We start from the raw sequence: 27818 nt of genomic DNA, 5'->3' as shown, positions 1-27818 counted from the left end.
ATCTGACTTTTGATTTCAGCTCAGGTCATGATCCCAGCCAGGGTTGTGGAATTGAGCCCCATGTTGGGCTCTATGCTGAGTGTGGAGTCTGCTTAAGATTTTTTTCTCTTTCTCTCTCTCCCCTTCTGTCCCTCTCCCCAGCTCGTGCTGTCTCTCTAAAAAGTAAAATAAAATAAAATAAAATAAAATAAAATAAAATAAAATAAAAAGAAATGAAAGTTATAAAAACCAAATTTAAAAGAACCTGAAAGGTTAAGCCCCTCAGCCAAGTCATCAGATTACATATAATGGAAATAATTCAGAAATCAACACCTAACAGGTAATTCTGAAAGTATAAGAATGAAGCGTGACAGAAAACTGGCCAGGGCAGAAGGCAACTTTTAAAATCTTCTGTGTGTTCACATGTATTGGATGGTTTAAAAACAAAACAAGATAGCTTGGTAAGCAACAAGATAACCAATGAAAAAATTTTTCACAACACATTTTATTTGGCTAAAAGGTTAACAGCTTTTGCTTAGTTAATGGCTGTTCAGTTGAAAGAGGCTTACACCAACAGGAAGATAAGTTATAGGCTGACCAAAATGATTATAGAAGTTGAACATTACAAAATAGATACTTTATGCACATACATCTAAACATAAGAATGAATAAATTAATACTCATGAAAAGGTGGGGGGTAAAAAAAGCTTTCATCATGCACTTCATCTTCTTGATCCTTGTTTTGACTATTGTTATGGTTTGAGAATTCAAAAAAAACCCAGATTCCATAAATTCACGTCATCTTCTCATCTTCCTGCAAAGTAGAAAAAAAGGAAGATAAACAATACTAACAACACAAAGCTAATACTTTTGCTGTGAAGCATGGAGAAAAAAATGGCTACATCATATAATTTGGAATACTCTACGATTGTGAGAATTATAAAATAGGGGTTAAGAAAAATTGACTAGCTTAGATTTTACACATTACATACTTTACTATATATTTCTTTTTTATTATTAACTTTGGCATACATAAAAGAGAATATGAAAATGTATAACTTAAAAACAATCAAATAAATGTTGATGTACCTACCACCCAGGTTAAGAACTGAAATGTTACCACACGTCAGAAGCTTCCAGTGTGCCCCTTTCTGATCACATCCCCGTCGTCCCCCAAGAAGTAACCACTGTCCTGAACTGTGTTTATCTCCTGCTTGTTCTTCTTTAGTTAACTTGTTTTTTTTCAACACCTTTATTCATTTCCAAGTCTCTCCTTCACTGAAACATTAAACAGTCTTATTTTATATTCTGTATCTAATCCTGCTATCAGTTGCTTCTGCTGGCACCTTGTTCCCTTGCATGTGTAGGGTTTACTATGAGGTAACTGCTCATTTCCCTCAGAACTTTATCTGTGGAAAATTTGTTGATGACTGAGATGAAGGAGAGCCCTAGAAAATATTTATATTTGCTCCTGACAGACAAAGGGGGCACTACAAGTCATTGACTAATACTAAATCCTCAGCTTGAGGTTTTCTGTCACTTCCAGATACTGTGATTTCCAGCTGCAATGCAGGAGAGTTTGATTTTGGTTACAAATTCTCAGAAGATTTTTTTTCTCCTCAGCTCAGTACCAGAGTTATTTCCTGGGGCTTAAAAAAGCTGGTGGTAAGGTTGTTTTTAGTTTGCTCTCCTACTGAGAGTAGCTTAACTTCATTGAAGGTGATCTACTATTAGACTCTTCATTTTAACTAAACCTGAGGATATGCCTTCTGTCCTCAGCCCCATAAGGCTATGTGAATCCAACACTTAGGTTCACTTAATTAGAGAAATGCCTTTGGGCAAAAGCCAGTTTCAGAGTCCACCTACCTCTCTGGGTTCCTGCTCTCATTTAGTTTCTGATATGAACTTTCTTTTCTTCTAGCTAACAGATTTGTTCAAGGGTTTTGTTTGTTTTGTTTTTTTTTAATATTTTACCTAGTAATTTTATTTTTAGGTTGACCATGCACCTGGTTGGTCACATTATAAGAAGTAGAGTTGTATTTATTCTTTACATTATATATATGTTTTTTAGATAAGATGTACACGCACGGGGCCAAATTACAAAGTATAAATGGTAGATATAAAGTAGGTCTCTTTCTCTCCTTTGTACTCCTCTCCAGAGCCAATGATACCACTGCCTTGGGTAATTAGATAGAATTTAATAATTCTTTCAAAAGAGTTACCTATTCTAAATATAGCAAAATGCTGTAATGAAATAGTATTCTATTTTAATTTAGATGTACTGGGCATACAGATTATTTGGTTAATGGTTTAGCTGGTAAGTGTTTTAAAAGCAAATATCACAATAAACATTTAGTATAAATACTAAGAATGATGACAACCCAGCTGCCTTTTATTTTCTTTTTGGATTGGGCATGGCATCCAGCAGGTATATATCACAGCTTCTGATAGGCTCCCAGTGAGGACAGATCCTGAATGAAACTGCTTCAATGTATTATGGAGTGATCATCATAAGCATTGAGGACAGGCGAGGCAGAAGTTATCAGGAAGGTAATACAAATACATTTTTTAAAGTCTTTATCTTTTAAGTCCCAAGGCATTGAATAAGTGAGGAGATAGAAAATCTAAGCAATGTAGGGGTAAATCTTAACGAATATACATCAAACGAATATACATCAAAGTCTATACTCTGATAATAGAGAATACATATTCTTTTTCAAGTACTCACAGCACAGTTACAAAAGCAAATCCAATACCACATTATGAAAAACATATACCATGACCAAGTGAGATTTATTCCAGGAATGCAAGTTTGGTTCAATATTAGAAAACCTATTATCATACACCATGTTAATAAATCTAAGGAAATAAAGCATACTATTTTTTCATAGATACTGAAAAAGTCCTTGACACAATGCAACACTCACCCATGACTAAAACATTCAGTAGACATTGAGGGACATTTTCTTAATATCATAAATTATATATATTATATATAATAATATATATACATGTATATATATATATATATATATATATATATATATATATATACACACCTTCATCCTAAAGCCATTATCTCATTTAATGGAGAGACAACAGAGGTATTTCCACTCAAGTCAGGAACAAGCAAGAATGCCCCACTATTCCTGTTACTATGTCAAACTATACTTGAGGTATTAGCCAATGCCATTAAATAAGAGAAATCAATCAGAGGCATATGAATGGGTAAAGAAGTAAAATTAACTCTATTCTCAGATGATTTCATAGTACTTCTCAAGTATTCCTCTTCCACTGAGTTTTACTTGAGAGAATCAATGGGATACAGAACAAAGGAAATTTAGTTAAGTAGCAAGTTATAAACTTACACAGAATTCAACACCTTTCATACTCACAAACAATAAATACTGAGCATGATTATATATGTCTAAGTTATATGTCCATTTATAATAGCAACAAAGAAGACTACCTACAAATCAACTTAACAAGAAATGTGTAAAACCTGTATGAGGAACATTTTTAAACACTTCTAAAGGTTATACAAGAAGACTTGAATAAATAGAAAAGACATCTGTTCTTACACAGCACAACTCAATACAAAGATTGAGTTCTCCCTAAATTAAGGTAGAAATTCAATGCAATCCCAATAAAAATACCAGCAAGCCAGACCAATCGTTTTTAACTCAGGACAATTTTGCTCCCTAGGTGACATTTTGCAACATGTAGAAATATTTTTGATTAATTTAAATGGACGGGTACTACTGACATTTACTGGATGGAAGGCAGGGATACTGCTAAATATCTTACAGTACACAGAACAGCCTCCCACAACAAAGAAATATCTAGCTCAAAATGTCAATAGTGCTGAGGTTGAGAAACCCTGAGCTTGCCAAGCAAATACTAAAGTCTAAAGTTCTATGTAAAAATAAGCATGTAATAACACCCAAGGAAACAATGAAAAACTATGAGAAGGCAGTAGCCTTACCAGACATTAAAACATCATATAAAGCCTCTATAGTAGACAGGTAGATCACTGCAGTAGAATAAAAAGTCCAGCATTAGACCCCCATCAAATACATACAGAAATTTAAAATGTGACATGTTTGACATCTCAAATCTTTAGGGATAAGGATGTATTTTTTAATAAATGAATGGTGCCAGTACAGATGGGTAGCCTTCAGAAAAAAGACAAAATTAGATCCATATCTTACATCTCATGCTAGAAAACAAATTCTAAATGGACTAGGGTTTTATGTAAGAAATGAAACAATATAAATACTAGAAGAAAATATGAATTCCCCTTTAATCATGGTAGAGGGAAAGACTTTCTAACTATGACTTAAAATTCAAAAAGAATGAAAGAAAAGATTGACAAAAATGACTATATAAAAATTTAAAATGTTTACATGATTAAAAATATAAAGTAAAAAAATAAATGATAAACTAAAAAAAAAAAATACTGGCTACACATACTACAAGGGCTAATATCCCTAATACATAAAGAATTCTTAATAACTGAGGGACAAAAGACCAGAAACACAATGAAAAAACAAAAAAGTTATGAACAGACTAAAAGATTATATAATGACCCCCAAGCATGAGAAAAGCATTTAAATTCACTTACAGAGAAAGGCAAATAAAACAACACCAAGATACCATTTCTCGCTTATCAGAGTGGCAAAAATTTTTAAATATGACAATATATTACATATGATTACAATGTGGGGCAACAGTGCCATAGGCTGCAGCTGGTAATGCAAATTGGTACTAGCTTCTGGAAGGAAGTGTGGCAAGACTTAACAAAACTACATGTGTTCATTTTTCACCCCTGCAATCCCACTTTTAGGAATTTACCTTGAAGATACACTTCCAACAATATGAAAAGATATATGCACAGATTATTCAATGTAGTATTACTTATAATGGCAAAATATTTAAAACAACCTAAATGTGCTATAAAGGAATGTTACTGCATGACTATAGTATATCTATACACAATTAAGTATTATACAGTTGTAAAAAAAGGATAAGGAAAATCTCTACAAATTGACAGGGAATGATTTTCAGAATACACTGTTAAATGAAAAACAGCAAAGCCCAACAGAGTAGCTATAGTATGCTACCTTTATGTAAGAAAAAGGGGAATATAAATGGATCTATATTTCTTTAGGAAGGATAAGCCAGAAACTAAAGAAACTGGTTACCCCTAGGAGGAGGTGTATAGAAAAAATAGGATAGAAAGAGAGGGTAATGGGAATAGGGTAGATGAGATAAAGTAGTTGACATTCTCTGCGTATACCATTTTTTTCTCTCTTTTTTTATATCCATTCATTTATTCTGGTTTATACTCAACCACCTGAGCCACCAAGGCACACTTCTGCATACACATTTTGAATAGCTTTGATTTGTATAAACCAAATATTTCACATACCTCAAGGTAAACAACAAAACCTACCAAGAAACAGAAGAAAATGGAATACCAACAATAACAAATGTACCTAAATAAATTACAAGTGAATAACATGACTACTTTGGAAAGGTGTTATGGTAAGGAAAAGAACTAAACCATGACAAAAAGAACCAAATCTAAGTGTTATAATCTAGTTAGTAAATATGTTTCTCACAGGGATAGGAGTCAGCAATTCTGAAACTACTTTATGTGTATGCTACAAATGAAAAAATAAGGAAATGTATTATAGATAATGAAAGCCATGCTTCTTGCTGATGAAGAAATCATGAATAAGCAAAGCTAAAATGAACCCTGTGGTGTTGAACTGGAATTAGAGATAACAATATAAACTCATTGTTTTTACTACATATACAAATAGAAAAATATGAAAGTGTGTATACGTAGGGATTAGCATACATACATACATTTCCTAGCTCTGTCTGATGAGAGGGCCTAACAGCAATGACCCCTGTGGTAACCAGCCTCTAAGAAGATCCCTCCCAACACACTCATAATGATGTTCATGTCCTTGGGTTAACTCCCTCTCTTTAAGGAACTGTGACTCGCATTTAACCAATATGGCAAAGGTGATGGGATGTCTCACTTCTAAGATGACATTTCACCATATAATACTCTGTTTGCTAAAGGATTTGCTCTACAGACTCTAGTTAGCTTTGAAATAAGGAACCATTTTGGGAGGCCATTTGGCAAGGAGCTGAGAGTGGCCTCTAGGAGTTGAGGACAGCCTCCAGCCAACAGCATGAAGCTGGGGCCCTCTGTCCCATAACTACAAGGAAATAAATTTTGCCAACAATCTGTGTGACCTTGAAAGCAGATTCTCCCACAGTGGAGCTTCCAGATGAGAACCATCTTGGAAAACATCTTAATTACAGCTTTGTGAGACATTAAGTAGAGCACCCAATTAAGCCAGTCCAGCTTCCTGGTCCACAGAAACTGAGAGTAATAAATGTATGTTGTTTTAGGCTACTAGATTTATGGTAACACTGTATGCAGTAATATAGCCAACTAATGCAACACAATATAAATATTAAAAGTACCCAGTGCCCAGATCATGGTTTCTAAATAAAATTCTTCAATCAAAGGAAACAGGATCTTTGAAAACATGTCTGATTTGGGAGTTGGGGTAGGAAAAACACTAAGATGACCCTCGAACATCTTGTGTCAGAAAGGAAGGAAGCGCTCAAAATATAGTATGGTCTTGTTAAAAGAACACAGAAGGAAGCCACCATAAAGGAAATCCTAATAGCCAAGCTGGAATCATCTGAGCAATAAAATAACTATTGATAGTATTAGATTTTAACTTACAGAATAAGCATCCATGAGTCAACAGTGATATAAATAAATGAGAGAGAAAGAACAGCTTTTCCTTACAGAATTCCAATAAATGTAGAAGGAAAGAGGGAGACAGAAAACCACTATTAGGAAGAAATAGAACTGTTGTAGGCAAGATCCATCAATGGATGCTAAAATTAGTGGGTGAAAGTTTGAGGAAAAACAGGATGCACAGATTCAAAGCAACTTCTCCAATGTTCATCACCGACAAAGGAAAAGATAGTAACTTTATAGTGGAAAAAAAAAAACAACAACCCAGCAGACACCTCCTCAATCAAGTGATCAAGGTTAACATTACGGAGACAAACTGACACGATGAACCCCCTTCATATGATGCAATGAGGACACACCATTTCTGCAGAATTCTTGCCCAAAATGCAAAACTGCATTGTAATCATGAGAAAACAAAAGACAAACCAAACTAAGGGATATTCTACAAAATAACTGACCACTAGTCTTCAAATTGTCAAAGTCATAAAAGGAAAAGGAAGGAATAAGGAACTGTCATAGGCTGGAGGAGGCTAAGGAAAAACAACTATATGCAAGGTAAGATCCTGGATTCTAAAACAGCAAAGGATGATAATGGACAGCTATCGTTTACAGTTGACAATAATGTACCAATGCTAATTTTCTAATTTAGATCATTGTACTGTGTTAAAATTAAGCAAAGCTGGGTGAGGAACCTCTATGCTATTTTTATAACTCTTTGATAAACCTAAAATTAGTTCAAAATAAAAAAGTGTAACTTGCAACTCAGTAACAAAAAAGATAACCCAATTGAAAAAAGGGAGAAAGATCTGAATACATTTTTCTTTGAAGAAGATATACAAATGGCCAAAAAACACATGAAAAGATGCTCAACATCATTATTCATCAGAGAAATACAAATCAAAACTATTACATGCCACTACTTTACACTCATTATTATGGTTAGAATCATCAAAAAACAAATAACAAGTGTGCAGGCAAGGAAATTGAGAAATCAGAATCCTCATACATGGCTGGTGATAATGTGAATAAAATGGTGCAGCAGCTTTGCAAAACAGTCAGCAGTCCTCAAATGATTAAACAGAGTTATCATATGAGCCAGGAATTCCATAACTAGGCATATACCCAAGAGAAACCAAAACATATGTAGACACAAAAACTTGCAAATGATCTTTATAGCAAGATTATTCATAATAACCAAAAGATGGAAACAAACAAATGTCCATCAAGAGACAAGTGAATAAATAAAATGTGTTATTATCTATATGATAGATTATTATTCAGTCCTAGAAAGAAATGAAATACTGATACATGCTATGACAATGGATAAAACCTGAAAACATTATGCCAAATGTAAGAAGCCAGTCACAAAGACCACATATTATGATTCCATTCATATGAAATATTCATAAGAGGGAAATCTACTGAGATAGGAAGTAGGTGAATGGTCACCTAGGGCTGGGGGGTATGGGAATATTGGGTAATGGCATGGGGTTTCTTTTTGAGATGAAGAAATGTTCTAAAATTGTGGTAATGGTATGCATATCTGTGAATATACTAAAAAAACACTTAAGTATATACTTTTTTTAAAGTTTATTTATTTCGAGAAAGAGAGGGAGAGTGCACATGAGCACTGGGGAGGGGCAGAGAGAGAGGGAGAGAGAGAATACCAAGCAGGCTCTGTGCTATCAACACAAAGCCAGACATGGGGCTGGATCCCACAAACCGTGAGATCAAGAGGCAGACGCTTAACCAACTGAGCCACCCAGGTAGCCCTGAAGTATACACTTTAAATGTTGATATGGATGGTGTGTGAAATATAACTCGATAAAGTAGTTTTATTTAAAAAACGCTTTGATCCTTTATTTCACTTTTGTTTCTCTTCTACCATAACTCCTTTGTATTGCTACCATGTGCTGGTTGTCTTAAAATACCTGTCAGAACCATCAACAGTTTTCATTTATAAAAGAAGCAAACACTGAAACAATGCAAAGGACAAGAACATTTAAGACTACTTTTCTCTTTTTGAAAATATGATCCCAAATATGATCAGGTTCTGCAAAACAAGCTACTTCATTTACCCTTTTTTTTTTTTAATTTTTTTTAACATTTATTTATTTTTGAGACAGAGAGAGACAGAGCATGAACGGGGGAGGGGCAGAGAGAGGGAGACACAGAATCGGAAACAGGCTCCAGGCTCCAAGCTGTCAGCATAGAGCCCGACGTGGGGCTCAAACTCACAGACCGCAAGATCGTGACCTGAGCCGAAATCGGCCGCTCAACCGACTGAGCCACCCAGGGGCCCCTTCATTTACCCTTTTAAAAAAAATGAGGGGTGCCTGGATGGTTCAGTTGGTTAAGCGTCAGACTTGATTTTGGCTCAGGTCATGATCTCACAGTTTGTTGAGTTTGAGCCCCACATCGGGCTCTGTGCTGAGAGCGCAGAATCTGCTTGGGATTCTCTCTCCCCTGTTCATTCTCTCTCTCCAAAATAAACAAACATTTCAAAAAAATTTTTTAAGTGAGATTTTCAATAAAACACACGTACAAGGCATCTGGACATTTTTTGAGATAATTAAGGGAATTTGAATAGGGATTGGTAATTAGATGACAGTAAGAGATTGTTGATAATTCATATTGATAATTGATGTGATCATGGTTTTCTAGTTTTGTTAAGAAGTTTGTTAAGAAGTTCCTTTTTTTAAGAGAGATATATATAGAAGTGCTTTTGGAATAAATGACCCAATATTAGGGATTTGCTTTAAAAATACTATAACAGGGGTGCCTGGGTGTCTCAGTTGGTTAAGCATCCAACTTCAGCTCAGGCTCAGCCATGATCTCATGGCTTGAGCCCTACATTCGGCTCTGTGCTGACAGCTCAGAGCCTGGAGCCTGCTTTGGATTCTGTGTCTTCCTCTCTCTCTGCCCCAACTTGTGCTCACTCGTTCTCCCTCTCTCTCAAAAACAAATAAAAACATTAAAAAAAAATACAACAAAAAAGGACAGATGAAATAAATAAGGCAAAATATCGATAACTATTGAAGCTGAGTGATGTATAAATAGGAGGAGTACTTGTTCTCTTTGTTGGGGAAATTTGATATTTTAAAAAAAATTTTTTTTTAACGTTTATTTATTTTTGAGACAGAGAGAGACAGAGCATGAACGGGGGAGGGTCAGAGAAAGGGAGACACAGAATCTGAAACAGGCTCCAGGGTCTGAGCTATCAGCACAGAGCCTGACGCGGGGCTCAAACTCACGGACTGTGAGATCATGACCTGAGCTGAAGTCGGATGCTTTACTGACTGAGCCACCCAGGCACCCCGGAAATTTGATATTTTTAAAAAGAAAGAAGACTATTAGTCTTTAAGGCCAAAGAACAAATAAAGCCACTTTCAATTTTTCTAGGGAACAAGGTAGAAAACTAATGAAGATAACAGACATGGAAATAGTGCTATGCAAATCATAGACAGCAGTTTTTTACAAAGCCTGTTCAAAGAATAAAAGAAGATATTTCTTCAAATCTCATCTAGATCATTACTGTGGTTGTTATATATCAAAAATCTACTGATATTCAGAAGTGTTCAAATACAATTCAGGAAGGAATTTCTTTTAAAGCATATATTTTATATTATACTGAAATCACTTTAATATCACTGAAATACTTACCTTTTGAGATTTGGCTCTTTTAAATAGAGAGGAGTACACCTTCTTCTTCGGCTTGGTAGCTCTAAAGATGGATTTTCTGACTTATTTTCAGCGTTAGCAGTGTTATTTGAAATAAAACTGGTATTTGTCAAGTCCTGCAGTGTTCTACCACCTGAGAAGAATATTATTTTCACTATAAGCATAGAGAGAGAGATACGGGATATCTCCCATATAGAAATAGATATGGGATATTTGTGGTTTGCAAATAGCTGACAGCAAATTTTTAAACTTAACAATTATTAAGTTGTAATTTTAAATATTATAATAGTAGCACTGAAATTATTTATAAATCAGGTGTTTTTTCCAGCAATGAGAGGAAAAGAGATTTAATATTTTAAACAAAGTATCAAACTATATTTTATCCTGAAGCCACATATAGGCTGATAAAAATTTTTCACAAGTCACAAGTCTTGATTCACAGAATCATACAAATTACTACACATTCATTCAACATTTGTTATCGATTGTTTACTCTGTGAAAGGCACCACGAGGAATATAGAGATGAAAGATGACTCACCAGTCCTCTATAATGGCCTGCAACTCAAACTTTTGCACTTCATCTGCTTCAATATTCCTTCTACCTGGAATAGCTTTATACACCAAAATCCTAGTGTTCTCAAACTTGAGAAGATATCTGCACCCCCATGTTCATAGAGGCATTATTTACAATAGCCAAGATATGTCCATTGATGGATGAATGGATAAAGAAGTTGGGTGTGTGCATGTATGTGTGTGCATACACACATACACACACACACAAATATATAGAACATATATATTCTATTTGCATAGAACATATATATACACGCTATGAATATTTTTCACCCATAAAAAATGAGGAAATCCTACCATCTGAAACAATACCAAAAAAAAAAAATACAGAAGGATCTTGAAGGCATTATGCTAAGTGAAATAAGTCACACACACAAAACAAATACTGTATATTGTTTCTATAGATCAGCTACACAGTTAAATATTATTTTAAACTCCATAAAAATATCAGGACATACTTTACTGGTTAAATGAAAAAAGAAAATACACTTTTAAAACTTGATCACTTCAGCTTTTGACCTACCTATTTCTGATTTTTGTGTTCTCTGGTTGACTTTGAATTTCATCCCTTTCATCTTCTCATGTACATCATCTGTTACTTGAAAGATTGGTGAGCTCTCCAGGGCAAAACTTTCTTTTATTACCAGATTTTTACTAGAAGAAATACTTAGAGGTACTGAATCCCCAGGAACACTGTTAAAGGAAGAATCTTGTATGTTAGGCGAATATACCTGAGACAAAGATTCAAATGCCTTTGTGTAAAAGTCTGGCTTCATTTCGACAACTTTCTCATTTTCCAAAATTTTTTCCTCATTAGCCTGTTCAGATTCAACTGATATTCCCCGATCAGTGTCAGATATTACCTGCATTACTTCATGGTTATCTGAAGAAGGATAGATGAAGATCTTCCTTTTCTTTGATTTAGATGCCGTTTTGTTAACTTTTCTAACCTGGCACTCTCCTTCTTTTATCACTTCCACAAAGGGAATGTTTTTCTTTTTTTCATTCAGAGTTGTAGTTCTTTCCTTTGGATTCTCCTGCTTACCAGGATCAGAATCTGCTTCATTAGTAATAGATTTTAAACCTGATTCTGAGACAGATGTCTGTAAAGAATCTGCTAACTGCAAAATAGATTTTTTACCTTTGGCCAAAATCGTTGTCTTTCCTGAAGATTCTTTCCCATGCTTTTTAACTAGTTTGTAAAGATTTGAAATTTGATCACAGTTTTCCTTTTCATGGCTATCAATTTCCATAGAGTACCCACTGATAATACCTTGGCATTCAAGTATTTGTTTAGATTTATTTACTTGAAAATCCAGACCATTTATATAGCTTTCTTGATCATGCACATCTTTATCATTATCCCTATATATGGGGCACCTTTCAGAAATTATTTCTGTCTTCTGATTTACTTTCTGCCTAAGTTTCTTATTTATTTTTGATTCATTCTGTTGAGCAGGTCGCATATCAGTGACATGCTTTTTCAAATCCAACACATTCTGTGTCTCATAATCATACAAATTTCCATTATTTTGTGTGGAAAGATAAGCTGTTTGTAATTCACTTGTGACTTCTAGGTTTTCATAAATAGTTTCTTTATCTGTTTGGGATAGGGAAAAGAAGTTACCTTCTTCTGGGTCATGCACGCCTTTTTTTTTTAACTCATTTACTCGGTTCATTTCTAAAATTATTTCTGTCTTCCGATTTACTTTCTGTCTGAGCCTCTTATTTATTTTTGATTCATTTTGCTTTGCAAGTGGCATATCGGTAACATGTTTTTTCACCCCCAAAATGTTTTGAGTCTCATGACATAGGTTCCTATTACCTTCAGTGGAAGGATCAGCTATCTGAAATTCATTTAAGTCTTCTGGGTTTTCAGGGATGGTTTCTTTTTCCTTTTGGGTTAGAGAAAGTAAGTTATTTTTTTCTGGGTCATGTATGTCTTTGTCATTATTCTCATATACTTGGTTGATTTCAGAAATTATTTCTGTCTTCCGACACACCTTTTGCCTAAGCTTCTTATCTATTTTTGATTCATTTTGACAAGTAGGTTGCATATCATGGATATGCTTTTTCACTCCTAGAACATTTTGAGTCTCATAATCGTATAGTTTTCTACTATCTTTGGTAGAAAGGGCAGGTGTTTGGAACTCACTTGGGTCTTTTAGATTTTCAGGGATGATTTCTTTATCTTTCTGGGTTAGGAAGAAAGAATTACCCTTTTCTGGGCAATACACATTTTTGCCATTATCTAAATGATTCATTTCAGAAATTATTTCTGTCTTCCGATTTACTTTCTGCCTGAGATTCTTATTAACTTTTGATTCATTTTGCTGAACAGGGTACACATTAGTGATCTGCTTTTGCATATCCAACACATTTTGGATCTCACAATCATACAGGTTTCCATTATCAATGGTGGAAACAGCAGGTTTTTGAAACTCATCTGAAACTTCTAGGTTTCCAGACATGGTTTCTTTATCCTCTTGGGTTTGGAAGGAAAAGTTACCTTTTTCTGGGCCATACACATCTTTATCCCCATATACTTGGTTTGATTCAGAAATTATTTCTGTCCTCCGATTTACTTTCTGCCTAAGCTTCTCATTTATTTTTGATTGATGTTGCTGAGTAGGTTGGTTATCAGTTACATGCTTTTTCAAATACGACATATTCTGGGTCTTATAATCACATAAACTTCCATTATCTTTGGTGGAAAGATCGGCTGTTTGAAATTCACTTGTGACTTCTAGGTTTTCAGAAGTGGTTTCATTATTTTTTTGGTTTGGGAATAAGTTACCTTTTTCTAACTTATGAATCACAAATGTCTGTCTAGAAGCTTTACTTTTATGATAAGCTACAGAACTCTGACCCATATCAAATTTACTCTCCTGCTGGAATTTATCTGAACTTTGGGAGAAAGAGTTGGTTTCCTCTTGTTCATTTGTTACATGTATTCTCTTCTTTTTTTTATTATGCTGTATACTTTCTCTGTCATCTTGATCAAAGCCATTATGAAGGGTTACTTCCTTCAGTATGTTCAACTGAGTCAGCTGCTCAGCACTGAAAATAAAATTTGGATCTTCTGAATTCCCTTTGCCATCCACGACAACTGATTTTTCTTCTGGTCCATTTTCAATCTTTTCCTCAATATCAATATCTGAACTATTTTTAAATTGTCTCTTAGATCTTTCTCTCTTTTTTTCAGAACTTGAATCTTTCACTTTTCTGAAAGTTTTTATTTCACAATCATTTGATTTTTTATCACTTCTATTTTTAGTGCCTGTTGAAACTGTAACAATTTTGCTTACTTCACCAGCAGTTAAATCCATGTCAGCATCATATACAGTTTTCTGCAATTGATAGTCATCACTACCCTGAAATGGATTCATGTACTCTGCAGCTGGTTCACTTGTAGACTCAGATGAGTCAGGAAGGCACTGTATGTTTCTCTGCATTTTGATATTTGTTTCATTAGTACAATCATTTATCTCATGCCAATTAAATTCTCGACTTGAAATCTGTTGTTGACCTAAATCCATCACATGAAGACTGTCAGTAGAAGGATTATTTGATTCCCAAGATGATACACGTTTTTTCCTTTCAGTTATATTACTAGGAGATGGTTTCTCCTTTCTGTGGCTGATTGACTGGGCATTTCTAATCTCACTCATTAGAGAATTCTTGGAACTTTGGTCTGAGTGGAAATGATTTTCTATAAAATAAGAGGAAAGAAAATTCAGAAATAAGTAATGGCAAGGAATTTGTTATTTTAAACAAATTAGATTAAATATCAAACTGTTTCACAGAGAGGATTTCTGACAATATGTTCTGTTCAGATACTATAAAGAATCTACACTAATGAAAATAAAGTAGAAATGATCAGAGTATTCACAAGTCATTACATTTGTATCTATGGAAAATATATACTTAGAATTCACTCTATCTTGGCCCCAACAGTACTGGGGAATATAGCTGATAACAGAGCCATTAGCATGTATTTCTAAAATGGGAGGAGGCCAGCAAATGAACCCAAATAAAAGTGATAACTCTGATAAGGATTACTATCAAAAGGCTATTAGCAGGCAGCTAATATTTATATAAATATTTATGTGAAAATTTATGTGTATATATATATATATATACACACACACACACACACACACACATCAATTTTTATAAAGGAAAAACAATTCTAAGTTCTAAATGAAATATACCTATGGTTCTATAATCCAATCTGTAAATCTATGACAAATACATAAGCCAGACTCCACTGAAGGATTATTATTTTAGAAATAACCACATAAATAAAACATAAGTGTCATCATTTTCTCTGGCTCAACCATTTTCCAGGCCCAAGTTTTTGTTTTGACTATGATCTTGAAAAAGTCACTAAATCTATCTAGACCTCCAGTTTTATTGTCTATGAAAAGGAGAGATGAAACTAAATAAATATATGGTATCTTTCAATTCATAAGCTAATAAGATACCAAGAAAAGCTCTTCAGGATGATTCATTTCTAAATATTGCTTGCAGAATAACAGTATTAGGCCACTGTGGATCTGACATTTGTCAGCATGTTTCCTTAAAAATTAAATTTTTCACCAGCAGTTTTAAATGGTAGAAGTTAGCATATCTATAACATAAGAGGGTCCAACTTATTAACTGCATATACACCTTGGGCCTCAAGAAAAAAAATCCGATTAATGTAACTTTTTAATACTGATATTCAAAATTAATACTGATATTCATCTTTGGGAAGCATAGCAATAGAAGAAATATGTCTGAATCATCTAAACCACACATATGATGATTATTTTCTTTAAGAAATAACAATTCCAAGTTATACTGACTTGATAAAGATTGTCTTGTTGATACTGAAAAGGGAATATCAGGTGATGTCTTTGCTATAATATTGTCATCATATTGTATTTTCTCTTTATCATCATCATCATCATCATCATTTGAAGTTAATGGAACCCTAAAGGCAAGTGGAAATGAATGAAGAATTTTGTATTTTATAAACATTATTTAGAAAATTACATGGATAGTTCTTTTTTATATTCTATTTATTTAAGATCCAACCATAAACCCACTCTGGTATCTCTCTGTGTTCAATGAAGACAACTATAGGTAGGAAAGAAATAGTTTCTAATAGTATAGAACAGGAATGCTTCTTACTCCCAGAGCCCCAGCGGCCTCAAAAAGAAATAATGGATATAATCACTGGTTGGCCATTTAGGATAATACTAATTAAATGAATAAAGTTCAGACATACTTACAAATACTCAATCATATGTAATATTTGTTTTCTTACAATTAATTTTATGGAATACCCAAAACTCTTTCTCTAGTTTCAAAGAAGTACAATTATATGTAAAGTTATGTGTGAACTAAAGTTAGCTATGTTTCCAAAAGGCATCCATGTAAACTAGAGCCATATTCCTAGAGTAGTTAGTTAAATGTAGTTGGGGGTGGAGGGAAGACAGTAACCTACAGAAATAATTTGATAAACTGACCTTGAGTTCAAAGAATGAGGATTAATATCCTCCAACAATAAAGACTTTGCCTTGAATGCCAAACAAATCACAGATATTTAAAAATTATTGACAATAATAAGAATAAATATTGACAAATATTTGTTAAAAATTTAAAAGCAACAAATAAAATAGCCATTGGGAAGTAATTTCTATGCCACTTGAAAAAACAAGTCAACAAAAATAAAGAGAGGAGAGAGGTTCTGCTTCTGGTAATGGCTGAATAGCTATTTTTAAGTCAACTCTATCAAACATAATGACTATAAATTCTGGATAAAATATTTTTAAAAAATGGGGTGCCTGGGTGGCTCAGTCAGTTAAGTGTGTGACTCTTCATCTTGGCTCAGGTCATGATCTCACAGTTGGTGAGTTTAAGCCGTGATTTGGGCTTGTCAGCTCAGATCCTGCTTGGGATTCTCTGTCTTCCACTCTTTGCCCCTCCCTCTCTTTCTCTCTCTCAAAAATAAACATTTTAAAAATATGTACTTTTTTTTTTAATTTTTTTTTCAACGTTTATTTATTTTTGGGACAGAGAGAGACAGAGCATGAACGGGCGAGGGGCAGAGAGAGAGGGAGACACAGAATCGGAAACAGGCTCCAGGCTCTGAGACATCAGCCCAGAGCCCGACGCGGGGCTCGAACTCACAGACCGCGAGATCGTGACCTGGCTGAAGTCGGACGCTTAACCGACTGCGCCACCCAGGCGCCCCTAAAAATATGTACATTTTTAAAAACAACCTGAAGTAACTGGAAAGTAAACAAAAAGCACTTAAAAAAAGATGAGCTTACAACCTCAGCCAGTGCCACATTTTTAAAAAGTTAGAAGTCTACATTCTTATTGATTCAAGGTCAAAATTAGGGATAATTATGACAGCTGCAAAATGTGTGTGATGGGGGAAATAACAGATGAGATAGAGAGGGGAAGGCCAAATTTTGTGTGTAAACTGCCCCCCCCCCCAATCTCTGGCTGACCCATAAATCACAAATATGTGAAGAAGATTCCAACCAACCCCGCTAAGGATAAACGAACTGAAATGAGATTTCATATGTTGCCCCTCACAGGAAAATAATAAATTTGAGTTCAGACAAGGTAACTGCCTAAAACAAAAACATCAAACTTGTTGGAGGAAAACACCTGAATCCAGACTTTCTACAACACAGGATTTACAATATCCAGGATACAATCCAATATTATTCAAAATATAAAGCAACAGGAAAAAGTATTCAAATTCAAGAGAAAAAGATAACCGACAGAATGATCCTGATATAAAATGATCATGAAAATATGCTCATTATGCAAATATTCTCAGTATCATTAATCATTAGGGAAATCCAAATCAAAACCACAATGAAATACCACTTCATACCCACTACAATGGCTGTAATCAAAGGACTGGTAATAACAAGTGTTGGTGAGGATGTAAAGAAATTGGGTTCCTAATACTTTGCTGATAGAAATGTAAAACAATGCAGCAGCTTTGGCAAACAGTTTGGTGGTTCCTCCAAAAGTTAAACATACAGTTATTATAGGACTCAGCAATTCTACTTGTAGGCATAAGCTGAAAACTATGTCCACACAAAAACTTTTGTATGAATAGTCATAGTACCATTGCTCATAATAGCCAAAAAGTAACAACAGCACAAATGTTCATTAACTGACGAATGGGTAAACAAAATATGGTAGATGCAAACAACTGAAAATTATTCTGTCATAAAAATGAATGAAGTACTAATACATGCTGCAACATGGATGAAACTTGAAAATAGTATGCTAAGTGAAGGAGGCCAGACACAAAAGGCCACATATTGTGTGATTCCATTGATATGAAATGTCCAAAACAGGCAAATCCATAGAGACAGACAAAAAACAGATTAGTGGTTGCCAGGGGCTGGAGAAGAGGAGAATGGGAAGTGACTGTTGATGGATACAGGCTTTCTTTCTGATGTAATGAAAATATTCTGGAATTACACAGTGGTGAGGATTGCAAATTTTGTGAATATATTAAAATCCCCTGTGGGGCGCCTGGGGGCTCAGTTGGTTAAGCATCCAACTCTTGATTTTGGCTCAGGTTACGATCTCCCAGTCATGAGATCAAGCCCCACGTTAGACTTTGTGTGGAGTGTGGAGCTGGCTTAAGATTCTGTCTCTCCCCTGTGCTTGCTCTCTAAATCAATCAATCAACCAATCAATCAATCAATCAGTCAAATCCACTGTACTATACACTTTAAAAGGGTGTATTTCCACTTATGGAAAACTTTGTTATGTGAACTATATCTCAATTTCAAAAAATAAGTAGAAGAAAGGAAATAATAAAGAGCAGATACTTGGGGCACCAGGGTGGCTCAGTCAGTTAAGCATCCAACTTCAGCTCAGGTCGTGATCTTGTGGTCTGTGAGTTGGAGCCCTGCATTGGGGCTCTGTGCTGACAGCTCAGAGACTGGAGCCTGCTTTGGATTCTGTATCTCCCTCTCTCTCTCTGCCCCTCCCCCACTCAGATTCTGTCTCTCCAAAAATAAATATACATTTAAATAAATAAATAAATAAATAAATAAATAAATAATTAAGGGGCAGACACCAGTGAAGTATGAAATGGAAGAAAAACTAAAAAGAAATATTTAAAAAATCAGAAGCTGGGTCCTTAAGGGATCAATAAAACTGACAACACTATGGCTAGCTTGATAAATTAAAAAAAAAAAAAAAGAGATACAAATTACCAATAATAGGGATGAGAGAAAGAACCTCACTACAGACCTCACAGACAATTAAAAGTTTAATAAGGGCGGGGTACCTGGGTGGCTCAGTTGGTTAAGCACCTGACTTCGGCTCAGGTCACGATGTCCTGGTTTGTGAATTCGAGCCCCGTGTCAGGCTCTGTGCTAACAGTTCAGAGCGTGGAGCCTGCTTCAGATTCTGTGTCTCCCTCTCTCTCTGCCCCTCCCCCACTCACGCTCTGTCTCTCAAAATGAATAAACGTTAAAAACGTTTTAAAAAAAGTATAATAAGGGCATTTTATAAACAACTTTATAACAAAAAACTTGACTGCCTAGATAAAATGGATGATATTCTGGAAAGACAAACATTTTCTAAATTGACTTAAAAGAACTAGAAAATCTGAAAAGCTCCATATTTATTTAAGAAATCAAATTAATAAATTAAAAACTCGGGGCGCCTGGGTGGCTCAGTCGGTTAAGCGTCCGACTTCAGCTCAGGTCACGATCTCGTGGTCCGTGAGTTCGAGCCCCGCGACGGGCTCTGGCCTGATGGCTCAGAGCCTGGAGCCTGCTTCCGATTCTGTGTCTCCCTCTCTCTCTGCCCCTCCCCCGTTCATGCTCTGTCTCTCTCTGTCTCAAAAATAAATAAAACGTTAAAAAAAAAAATTAAACAAAAAATAAATTAATTAAAAACTCACATCCAAATTACCTATCTTATTAATTCTTTCAAACACTTACTGGAGAGATACCAGTTTTACAAACTCAAAAAATGAAGAGGGAATATTTCTTCATTTTACAAAGCCAGCACAACTCTTATCAAAACCCATCAAAATTACAGTAAGAAGTTTATAGACCAATATCCCTTATAAATACAGATAAAAAAATTAAAGAAAATGTTAGCAAATCATATCCATCAATATATAGGAAGAATAATACACCATGACCAAGTGGAATTTGTGACATAAAAATTTGGTTTAATGAAAATAAACTGAAGTCACCACATTAACAGAAAGGAAAAATATATCTCAATTTTTAAAAAGTAAAATAAAGGAAATAATAAAGAGCAGACACCAATGAAATATGAAATGGAAGAAAAACTGAGAAAAAACATTGATGAAACCAGATATAAAGGAGAAAAGTCATGATTCTCTCCAGATAGAAAAAAATTTTTTTGACAAAATACAAATTCATTATAAAAACAATGAGCAAACCAGAATAAAAAGGAATGTCTTTCCCTCCAGACGGCTAATAGACACATGAAAAAATGCTCAACATCATTCATCATCAGGGAAATACAAATCAAAACCACAATGAGATACCATCTCATACCTGTCGGAATGGCTAAGATTAACAACTTGGGCAACAACACTGCTGGTGGGAATGCAAACTGGTGCAGCCACTCTGGAAAACAGCATGGAGGTTCCTCAAAAAATTAAAAATAGACCCTATGACGCACCAATTGCACTACTAGGTATTTATCCAAAGGATACAGGAGTGTTGATTCAGAGGGGCACGTGCATCCCAATGTTTATAGCAGCACTATTGACAACAACCAAAGTATGGAAAGAGCCCAAATGTCCATTTACTGGTCAATGGATAAAAAAGATGTGATATTTATATACAATGGAATATTACTTGGGGTTCAAAAAAATGAAATCTTGCCATTTGCAACAACATAGATGGAACTAGAATGTATTATGCTAAGCAAAATAAGCCAGTCAGAGAGACAAATATCATATGATTTCACTTATATGTGGAATTTTAAATACAAAACAGATGAACATAAGGGAAGGGAAGAAAAATAGTATAAAAAGAGAGGGAGACAAACCATAAGAGACTCTTAAATACAGAGAACAAACTGAGGGTTACTGGCGGGTGTTGGGTTAGGAGACGAGCTAAATGGGTGAGGGGCTTTAAGGAAGACACTTGTTGGGATGAGCAGTGGGTGTTATATGTAAGTGATGAATCACTAAATTCTATTTCTGAAATCATTATTACACTATATATTAACCAACTTGGATTTAAATTAAAAATAAATTTAAAAAACAGCCCTGTTAATTCAGAAAGAAAAAAAAAGGAATGTCTTTCTTCAACTTGCAAAAAAGGTGCTACCTTTTCAAAAGAAAAGCCAGAAGCCACAGACAATAAAATAACATCTTTAAATCACTAAAAATGATTCCCAACCTAATATTTTTAAATTGCAAACATACTCTTCAAAAATGAAGATGAAATAAAGTTTCCAGAAAAACAAAAGCTGAATGAATGCATTGCCAGGAACTGCATTAAAAGAAAGAATAAAGAATTTCTTTCAGCAGAAGGAATATTATCTTAAAAGGAAATATCAAAATGAAAGAAGCTTATTTGTAAATTTTATCTCAGTAAAGCTGGAGGAAAAAGTTGTGAGTGGGCAATTAAAAAAATGCAGGAAGCAATATGAAAAAATTGAACAGTTAAATATGTAGATCATTTAAATGAATCTTGACTACACAAAAAAATGAAAGTAGCAATTTGTGGGATTAAAATATATAGAAAATGAAAATACATAAGATTTACATAAAGGTAGGACACAGAAATGTGGAGCTTAAGCATTCTAAGGTGCTAACATTATTGAGAAAGTGGTAAAGTAATAATTTGTATTAGAGAGTTAAAACAATATAAGGATGAATGCTGCTATCACTAGAGTAATCATAAAGGAACAGTAGATGATAACAAATTAATAGTTAACAAATGTAAATAACAAAAAATATTTTATTTCAAAAGAAATCAAGAAAGGAGAGAAAAGGGAACATAAAACAGGTTGCTCAAGTAGAAAATAACTAGGGCTGCCTGGGTGGCTCAGTGGGTTAAGTGTCCAACTCTTGATTTTAGCTCAGATCGTAATCTCATGGTTTGTAGGATCCAGCCCCACATCTGGCTTTGCACTGACAGCACAGAGCCTGCTTGGGATTCTCTCTCTGCTCCTGCCCCACTCACACTCTCTTGGTCTCTCTCAAAAGAAATAAACAAACTTAAAAAAAATAAAATAGGGGTGCCTGGGTGGCTCAGTCGGTTAAGCATCTGACTTTGGCTCAGGTCATGATCTCACTACTCGTGAGTTCAAGCCCCACGTCGGGCTCTGTGCTGACAGCTCAGAGAACTGGAGCCTGCTTCAGGTACTGTGTCTCCCCCTCTCTCTGCTCCTCCCATGCTCATTCTCTGTCTCTCAAAAATACATGTTTAAAAAATTAAAAAATAAAATAACTAGATGACAGATATAAATCCAATTATATCAGCAATTATACTAAATGTAAACATATTAAACATCCTAATTAAAAGAGATGTTAAACTGAATTTTTTTAAAAAAATGAAATTATATGCATTTTTTTTTTAAGTTTTTTTCATTTTTGAGAGAGAGAGACAGAGTATGAGCAGGGGAGGGGTAGAGAGAGAGGGAGACACAGAATCCGAAGTAGGCTCCAGGCTCTGAGCTGTCAACACAGAGCCTGATGCGGGGCTCAAACTCACAAACTGTGAGATCATGACCTGAGCTGAAGTCGGACGCTCAACCGACTGCACCACCCAGGCGCCCTGTAATTATATGCATTTTAAATATAACAGAATTTGAAAGTAAAGTTATAGAAAAAGATATACAGTAAAACTTTGGTTTGAGAGCATAATTTGTTCCAGAAACATGCTTGTGTAATCCAAAGCACTTGAATATCAAAGCAAATTTCAAGAGCCATTGGTTCAGTTGTGATTATGTGACATTTGGTGTCACATGCTACTCATATTGCAAGACATCGCTCATTTATAAGTTAAAATTTATTGGAAATGCTTGTTCATCTTGCGGAACACTCACAGAACAAGTTACTTGCAATCCAAAGTTCTACTGTACAGAGAAATGTTCTATCGGCTAAGTACACTTAAAAAAAAAATGTTTATTTATTTTTGAGTGAGAGAGAGAGACAGAGTGTGAGTGGAGAAGGGGCACAAAGAGAGGAAGAATCTGAATCAGGCTCCAGACTCTGAGCTGTCAGCACAGAGCCCAATGTGGGGCTTAAACCCTTGAACCAAGAGATCATGACCTGAGCCGAAGTTGGATGCTTAACCAAGTCACCCAGGTGTCTCTGAGACAAGTAGATTTTAAAGCAAGAGTCATTTCTGGAAATAATTCATACTGACAAAACAAGTCATCAGGAAAACAAATCAATTCTAAACTTACATGCATCTACTAACAGCTTTAAAGTACATAAAGCAAAAATTGACTAAGCTAAAAGGAGAAACAGATGAATTCATAATCATAGATGTAGACTTTAATGCACTTCTCTCAGTAGCTGATAGAATAGGTAACAGAAGCAAGAAAGATATGGAATTTCTGAACAATATAATCAGTAAACTTGATAAAACTGACATATATAAAATACTGCATCCAACAACCACAAAATACATTCTTTTTATGTGCACCCAAAATATTTACCAAATTAGACCAAGTTGTGTCTTAATGCAAGTCTTAATAAATTTCAAAAGACTAAAATCATTTATCTATGTTCTGTAACTACAATGGAAACTGGCTAGAAATCAACAATAAAAAGTAATTTGAAAAAACATCCAGCTGATTGGAAATTTGGTATGCTTGTTAATGACCCATGGATAAAAGTATATATCAGAACAGAAAAAAAAAATATTTTGAATTGAGTGATAATAAGGATATGGCATATCAAAAACTGTGCAGTGCAGCTAAAGCTATACTTACAGAAAAACAACCTTAAATGCATATTTTTTAAAAGAAAGTCTGAAAATTAATAATCTAAACTAGCTCAAGAAATAAATAAGAATAGTAATAATCACAGTGTTAATTTGAAAAGAAGCAAAACAGAAAGGCAAGACATGATAAGGAGCAGACTAAATTCAACAGGAAACAAATATACTAAAAAGAAACATCAACGTAGCCCAAAAGACAATTCATTTTGTAAAGATGAATAAAACTGATAAATCCCTAAAGCAAAATAAATCAAGAAAAAAATTGAGAAAAGTCAATATTAAAGAAAAGGAGAACATCAGTACATATCCTACAAACATTAAACATGTAACTAGGGCTGTTATCAACAACTATATGCCAATAATTTGATATTTTAGATTAAAGGGACAAACTGGAAAACACAAACCTGACACAAGAAAAAATAGAAAACCTGAATATTCCTTTATCTATGAAAGGCCCAGATAACTTCTCATAAACATTTAAAGAAAAAAAATTTACACAAATACTTTTAGAAAATAAAAAATAAATGTACTTATCAGCTCATTTACTGTGACCAGCATAGTATGAATACTAGGACCTCAAGTTATTACAAAAAAGAAATATTATAAATTATCTTTATTATTAATGTATGAGGAAAAATCCTTTAAAAAGTTACCAAGTAAAATTTACTGACATATCAAAAGGATATATCATCAGGAGCAGTTCATTCCACAATTGTAATCATGATTTAACATTCAAATATCAATGCTTAAAATTCATTACATTAATAGAAAAAATATTAAAAATCATTACATTAATAGAAAAAAAAGAAAAAAATAACATATTCTTGACAGTGACATAAAAAGCATTTGATAAAATTAAAAAGCCATTCATGAAAACCAGGAGCACAAAGGAACTATTTATTCTGTTAAGGAGAGCCTACAAAAACCCAAAAGCAAACATATTAAATAATGGGAACACAGTAAGAATCTCCATTATTATTACTTTTATTCATTAATGAACAAAAAGTAGTCACTACGATAAGGTAAGAAAAAAATTAAAGGTGTACAAACTAAAGCAGAGAAGGGGAAACTGTCCTTATTACAATATATATAATATATAATAAAGTTATATTCATAGAAAATGGAAAAAACCCTACAGATAAAAGGTCACTGGAAACAAGGTTGATATTCAAAAATTAATTGTACTTCTATATACTAGCATCAAGAAGAATATTAAAGTTAAAAACAAGAACATTCAGGGGTGCCTGGGTGGCTCAGTTGGTTGACCACCCAACTTTGGTTCAGATCATGATCTCACAGTTTGTGAGTGTGAGTCCTGCATCAGGCTCACTGCTATCAGGGCAGAGCCCGCTTCGGATCCTCTGTCCCCCCCACCTCTGCCCTTCCCCTGCTCACACTGTCTTTCCCAAAAACAAATAAACATTTATAAATAAATAAATAAAACCAATAACATTCAGAATAGCACTAAAGATCAGATAAGTAGGAAAAAATCTAAGACATGCAATAACTACTCAAAAAAGTATAAAACTATGAGAGAATATACATAATATCTAAATAAACAATGATATACCATGTTCATTGACGGAACATTCAATTTTATAAAATGTCAATTTTCCCCAAACTGAACTATATTCTATATAATCCCAATCAAAATTCCAAAACTGAAAGAGAGAGCATGTGTGTGTATAAACTGATAAGCTGATTCTAAAATTCACTTGGAAATGCAAAGGGGTCAAAAGAGCCAAGATAATGTTCAAGAACAAAAACCTAAATAAAGAAAATGGATACTCACACTATCAAACATCAAGACTTATTACAAAGCTAGTAATTGGGGCGCCTGGGTGGCGCAGTCGGTTAAGCATCCGACTTCAGCCAGGTCACGATCTCGCGGTCCGTGAGTTCGAGCCCCGCGTCGGGCTCTGGGCTGATGGCTCAGAGCCTGGAGCCTGTTTCTGATTCTGTGTCTCCCTCTCTCTCTCTGCCCCTCCCCCGTTCACGCTCTGTCTCTCTCTCTGCCCCAAAAATAAATAAACGTTGAAAAAAAAAAAAAAAAAAAAAAAAAAAAGCTAGTAATTAAGATGATGTGATATTGACAAAACTCATATAATATTGAGTTCAGAAACAGACCCATACACACCCAGTCATCTGATTTATGATACAGATAATACTGCAGTGAAGTGGGGAAAGGGTGGTCTTTTCATTAAATGATACAAGGTCAACAGGATTTACACATGAAAAAAATGACCCTTCCCTCACATCATACCCAAAATTCTAGGTAGACTGAAGATCTAAACATGAAAGGAAGGGCGCCTGGGTGGCTCAGTTGGTTAAGCATCTAACTTCATTAAGCTCAGGTCATGATCTCACAGTTCGTGAGTTCGAGTCCCGCATTGGGTGAGCTGAAGCCCTGCCTCGGGTGAGTGCGAGGTCTGCTTCTTTCTCTTTTTCTCTCTCTGCTCCTTGAAGGATTCTCTCTCTCTCCTTCTCTCTTTGCCCTTGCTCCCTTGTGTCCGCTCTCTCTCAAAAAATTTAAAAAGAAAAATTAAAGGGAAGTTAATAAAGCTTGCTATTTACTTATTTGTTTATTTTCTTCCCATTATAATTAAGCTTTTAAAAGAAAACATAAGGGAATGTCTCATGACCTTCCAATTGGTAACGATTTTCTTGAAAGGCCACAGAAAGTAGTAACCATGAGGGGCAAAACAGAGACATATAAAGCAGATTCTTATAAATAACTTCTGTTCATCTAAAGACACCATTAAGAGAATGACAAGGCAAGCCAGAGTAAAAGATATTTGTAATTTACACACAATGTATAGAAACTGCAAATCTTTTTTTAAAAAATTTTTTTTTTCAACGTTTATTTATTTTTGGGACAGAGAGAGACAGAGCATGAACGGGGGAGGGGCAGAGAGAGAGGGAGATACAGAATCGGAAACAGGCTCCAGGCTCTGAGCCATCAGCCCAGAGCCCGACGCGGGGCTCGAACTCACGGACCGCGAGATCGTGACCTGGCTGAAGTTGGACGCTTAACCAACTGCGCCACCCAGGCGCCCCTAGAAACTGCAAATCTTAAGAAAAGAAAGAAAGAAAGAAAGAAAGAAAGAAAGAAAGAAAGAAAGAAAGAAAGAAAGAAAGAAAGAAAGAAGGAAGGAAGGAAGGAAGGAAGGAAGGAAGGAAGGAAGGAAGGAAGGAAGGAAGGGAAAGAAAGAAAGAAAGAAAGAAAGAGACAATCTAATAGAAAATAAACATATAAACAGGTGCTTAACTTCATTGTTTATCAAGGAAATGAATGATTAATTATTATGGCTCAGTATGGCTAAACTGAAAAAGATGATAACAAGTGTTGATGGAGATACAGAACAGGAATTCTTATACATTATTAGGAATGTAAATTGGTATAATCCCTTTAGAAAACTGTTTGGTAGGTTCTCCTAAAGCCAAATATATGTAAAACCCAGTAATTCTACTCCTAGCTATATACCCAACAGAAATCTGTATGTGCATCCGTCAAGAGGCTTATATATGACAGCGCTGTTTGTAACAAACAGGCCAAAACAAAAACAAAGTAAATGCTCATCATCATAAGGATGAATAAATGATGGGATAATCATCCAACATTACACAGCAGTGAGAATGCCTGATCTACAAGTACATACAACAATACAGATGAATCTCACAAACATAATGCTCAACAAAAATAAGCCAGAGATAAAAATACATGTTTTATGATTTCACTATAAGAAGTTTCAAATGAGCCAAAATTGTTCGATCTGTGATGTTAGAAGTCAGGATAATGTTCATA

The 27818-nt window shown here is 34.7% G+C and overlaps 2 protein-coding genes across 4 annotated transcripts in view; one reads left to right on the top strand and one right to left on the bottom strand.

Moving 5' to 3' along the window:
• Positions 1-464: 464 nt before the first annotated feature.
• The window catches only part of SGO2 (shugoshin 2), a 47758-nt gene continuing 20404 nt past the window's right edge, over positions 465-27818 (bottom strand). For all 3 annotated transcript variants that reach the window (XM_030325207.1, XM_030325209.1, XM_030325208.1), the window contains exons 6-9: positions 15878-16005; positions 11551-14739; positions 10436-10586; positions 465-793 (exon numbers count right to left, since the gene is read on the bottom strand). In XM_030325207.1, coding sequence (XP_030181067.1) covers positions 778-793; positions 10436-10586; positions 11551-14739; positions 15878-16005 — 3484 coding nt within the window. In that variant the 3' untranslated portion in view covers positions 465-777. The remainder of the gene's footprint in view (positions 794-10435; positions 10587-11550; positions 14740-15877; positions 16006-27818) is intronic.
• Positions 7245-27818, top strand: part of KCTD18 (potassium channel tetramerization domain containing 18) — an 86788-nt gene continuing 66214 nt past the window's right edge. The window contains exon 1 of the mRNA XM_030325212.1: positions 7245-7327. The gene's annotated coding sequence lies outside the window, so the exon portion shown is untranslated. The remainder of the gene's footprint in view (positions 7328-27818) is intronic.

The sequence above is a fragment of the Lynx canadensis genome, chromosome C1, assembly GCF_007474595.2.
Source record: "Lynx canadensis isolate LIC74 chromosome C1, mLynCan4.pri.v2, whole genome shotgun sequence".
Taxonomy (NCBI): Eukaryota; Metazoa; Chordata; class Mammalia; order Carnivora; family Felidae; genus Lynx; species Lynx canadensis.
Note: the sequence above shows the minus strand (reverse complement) of the source record. Positions and strands in the feature narration are given on the sequence as shown.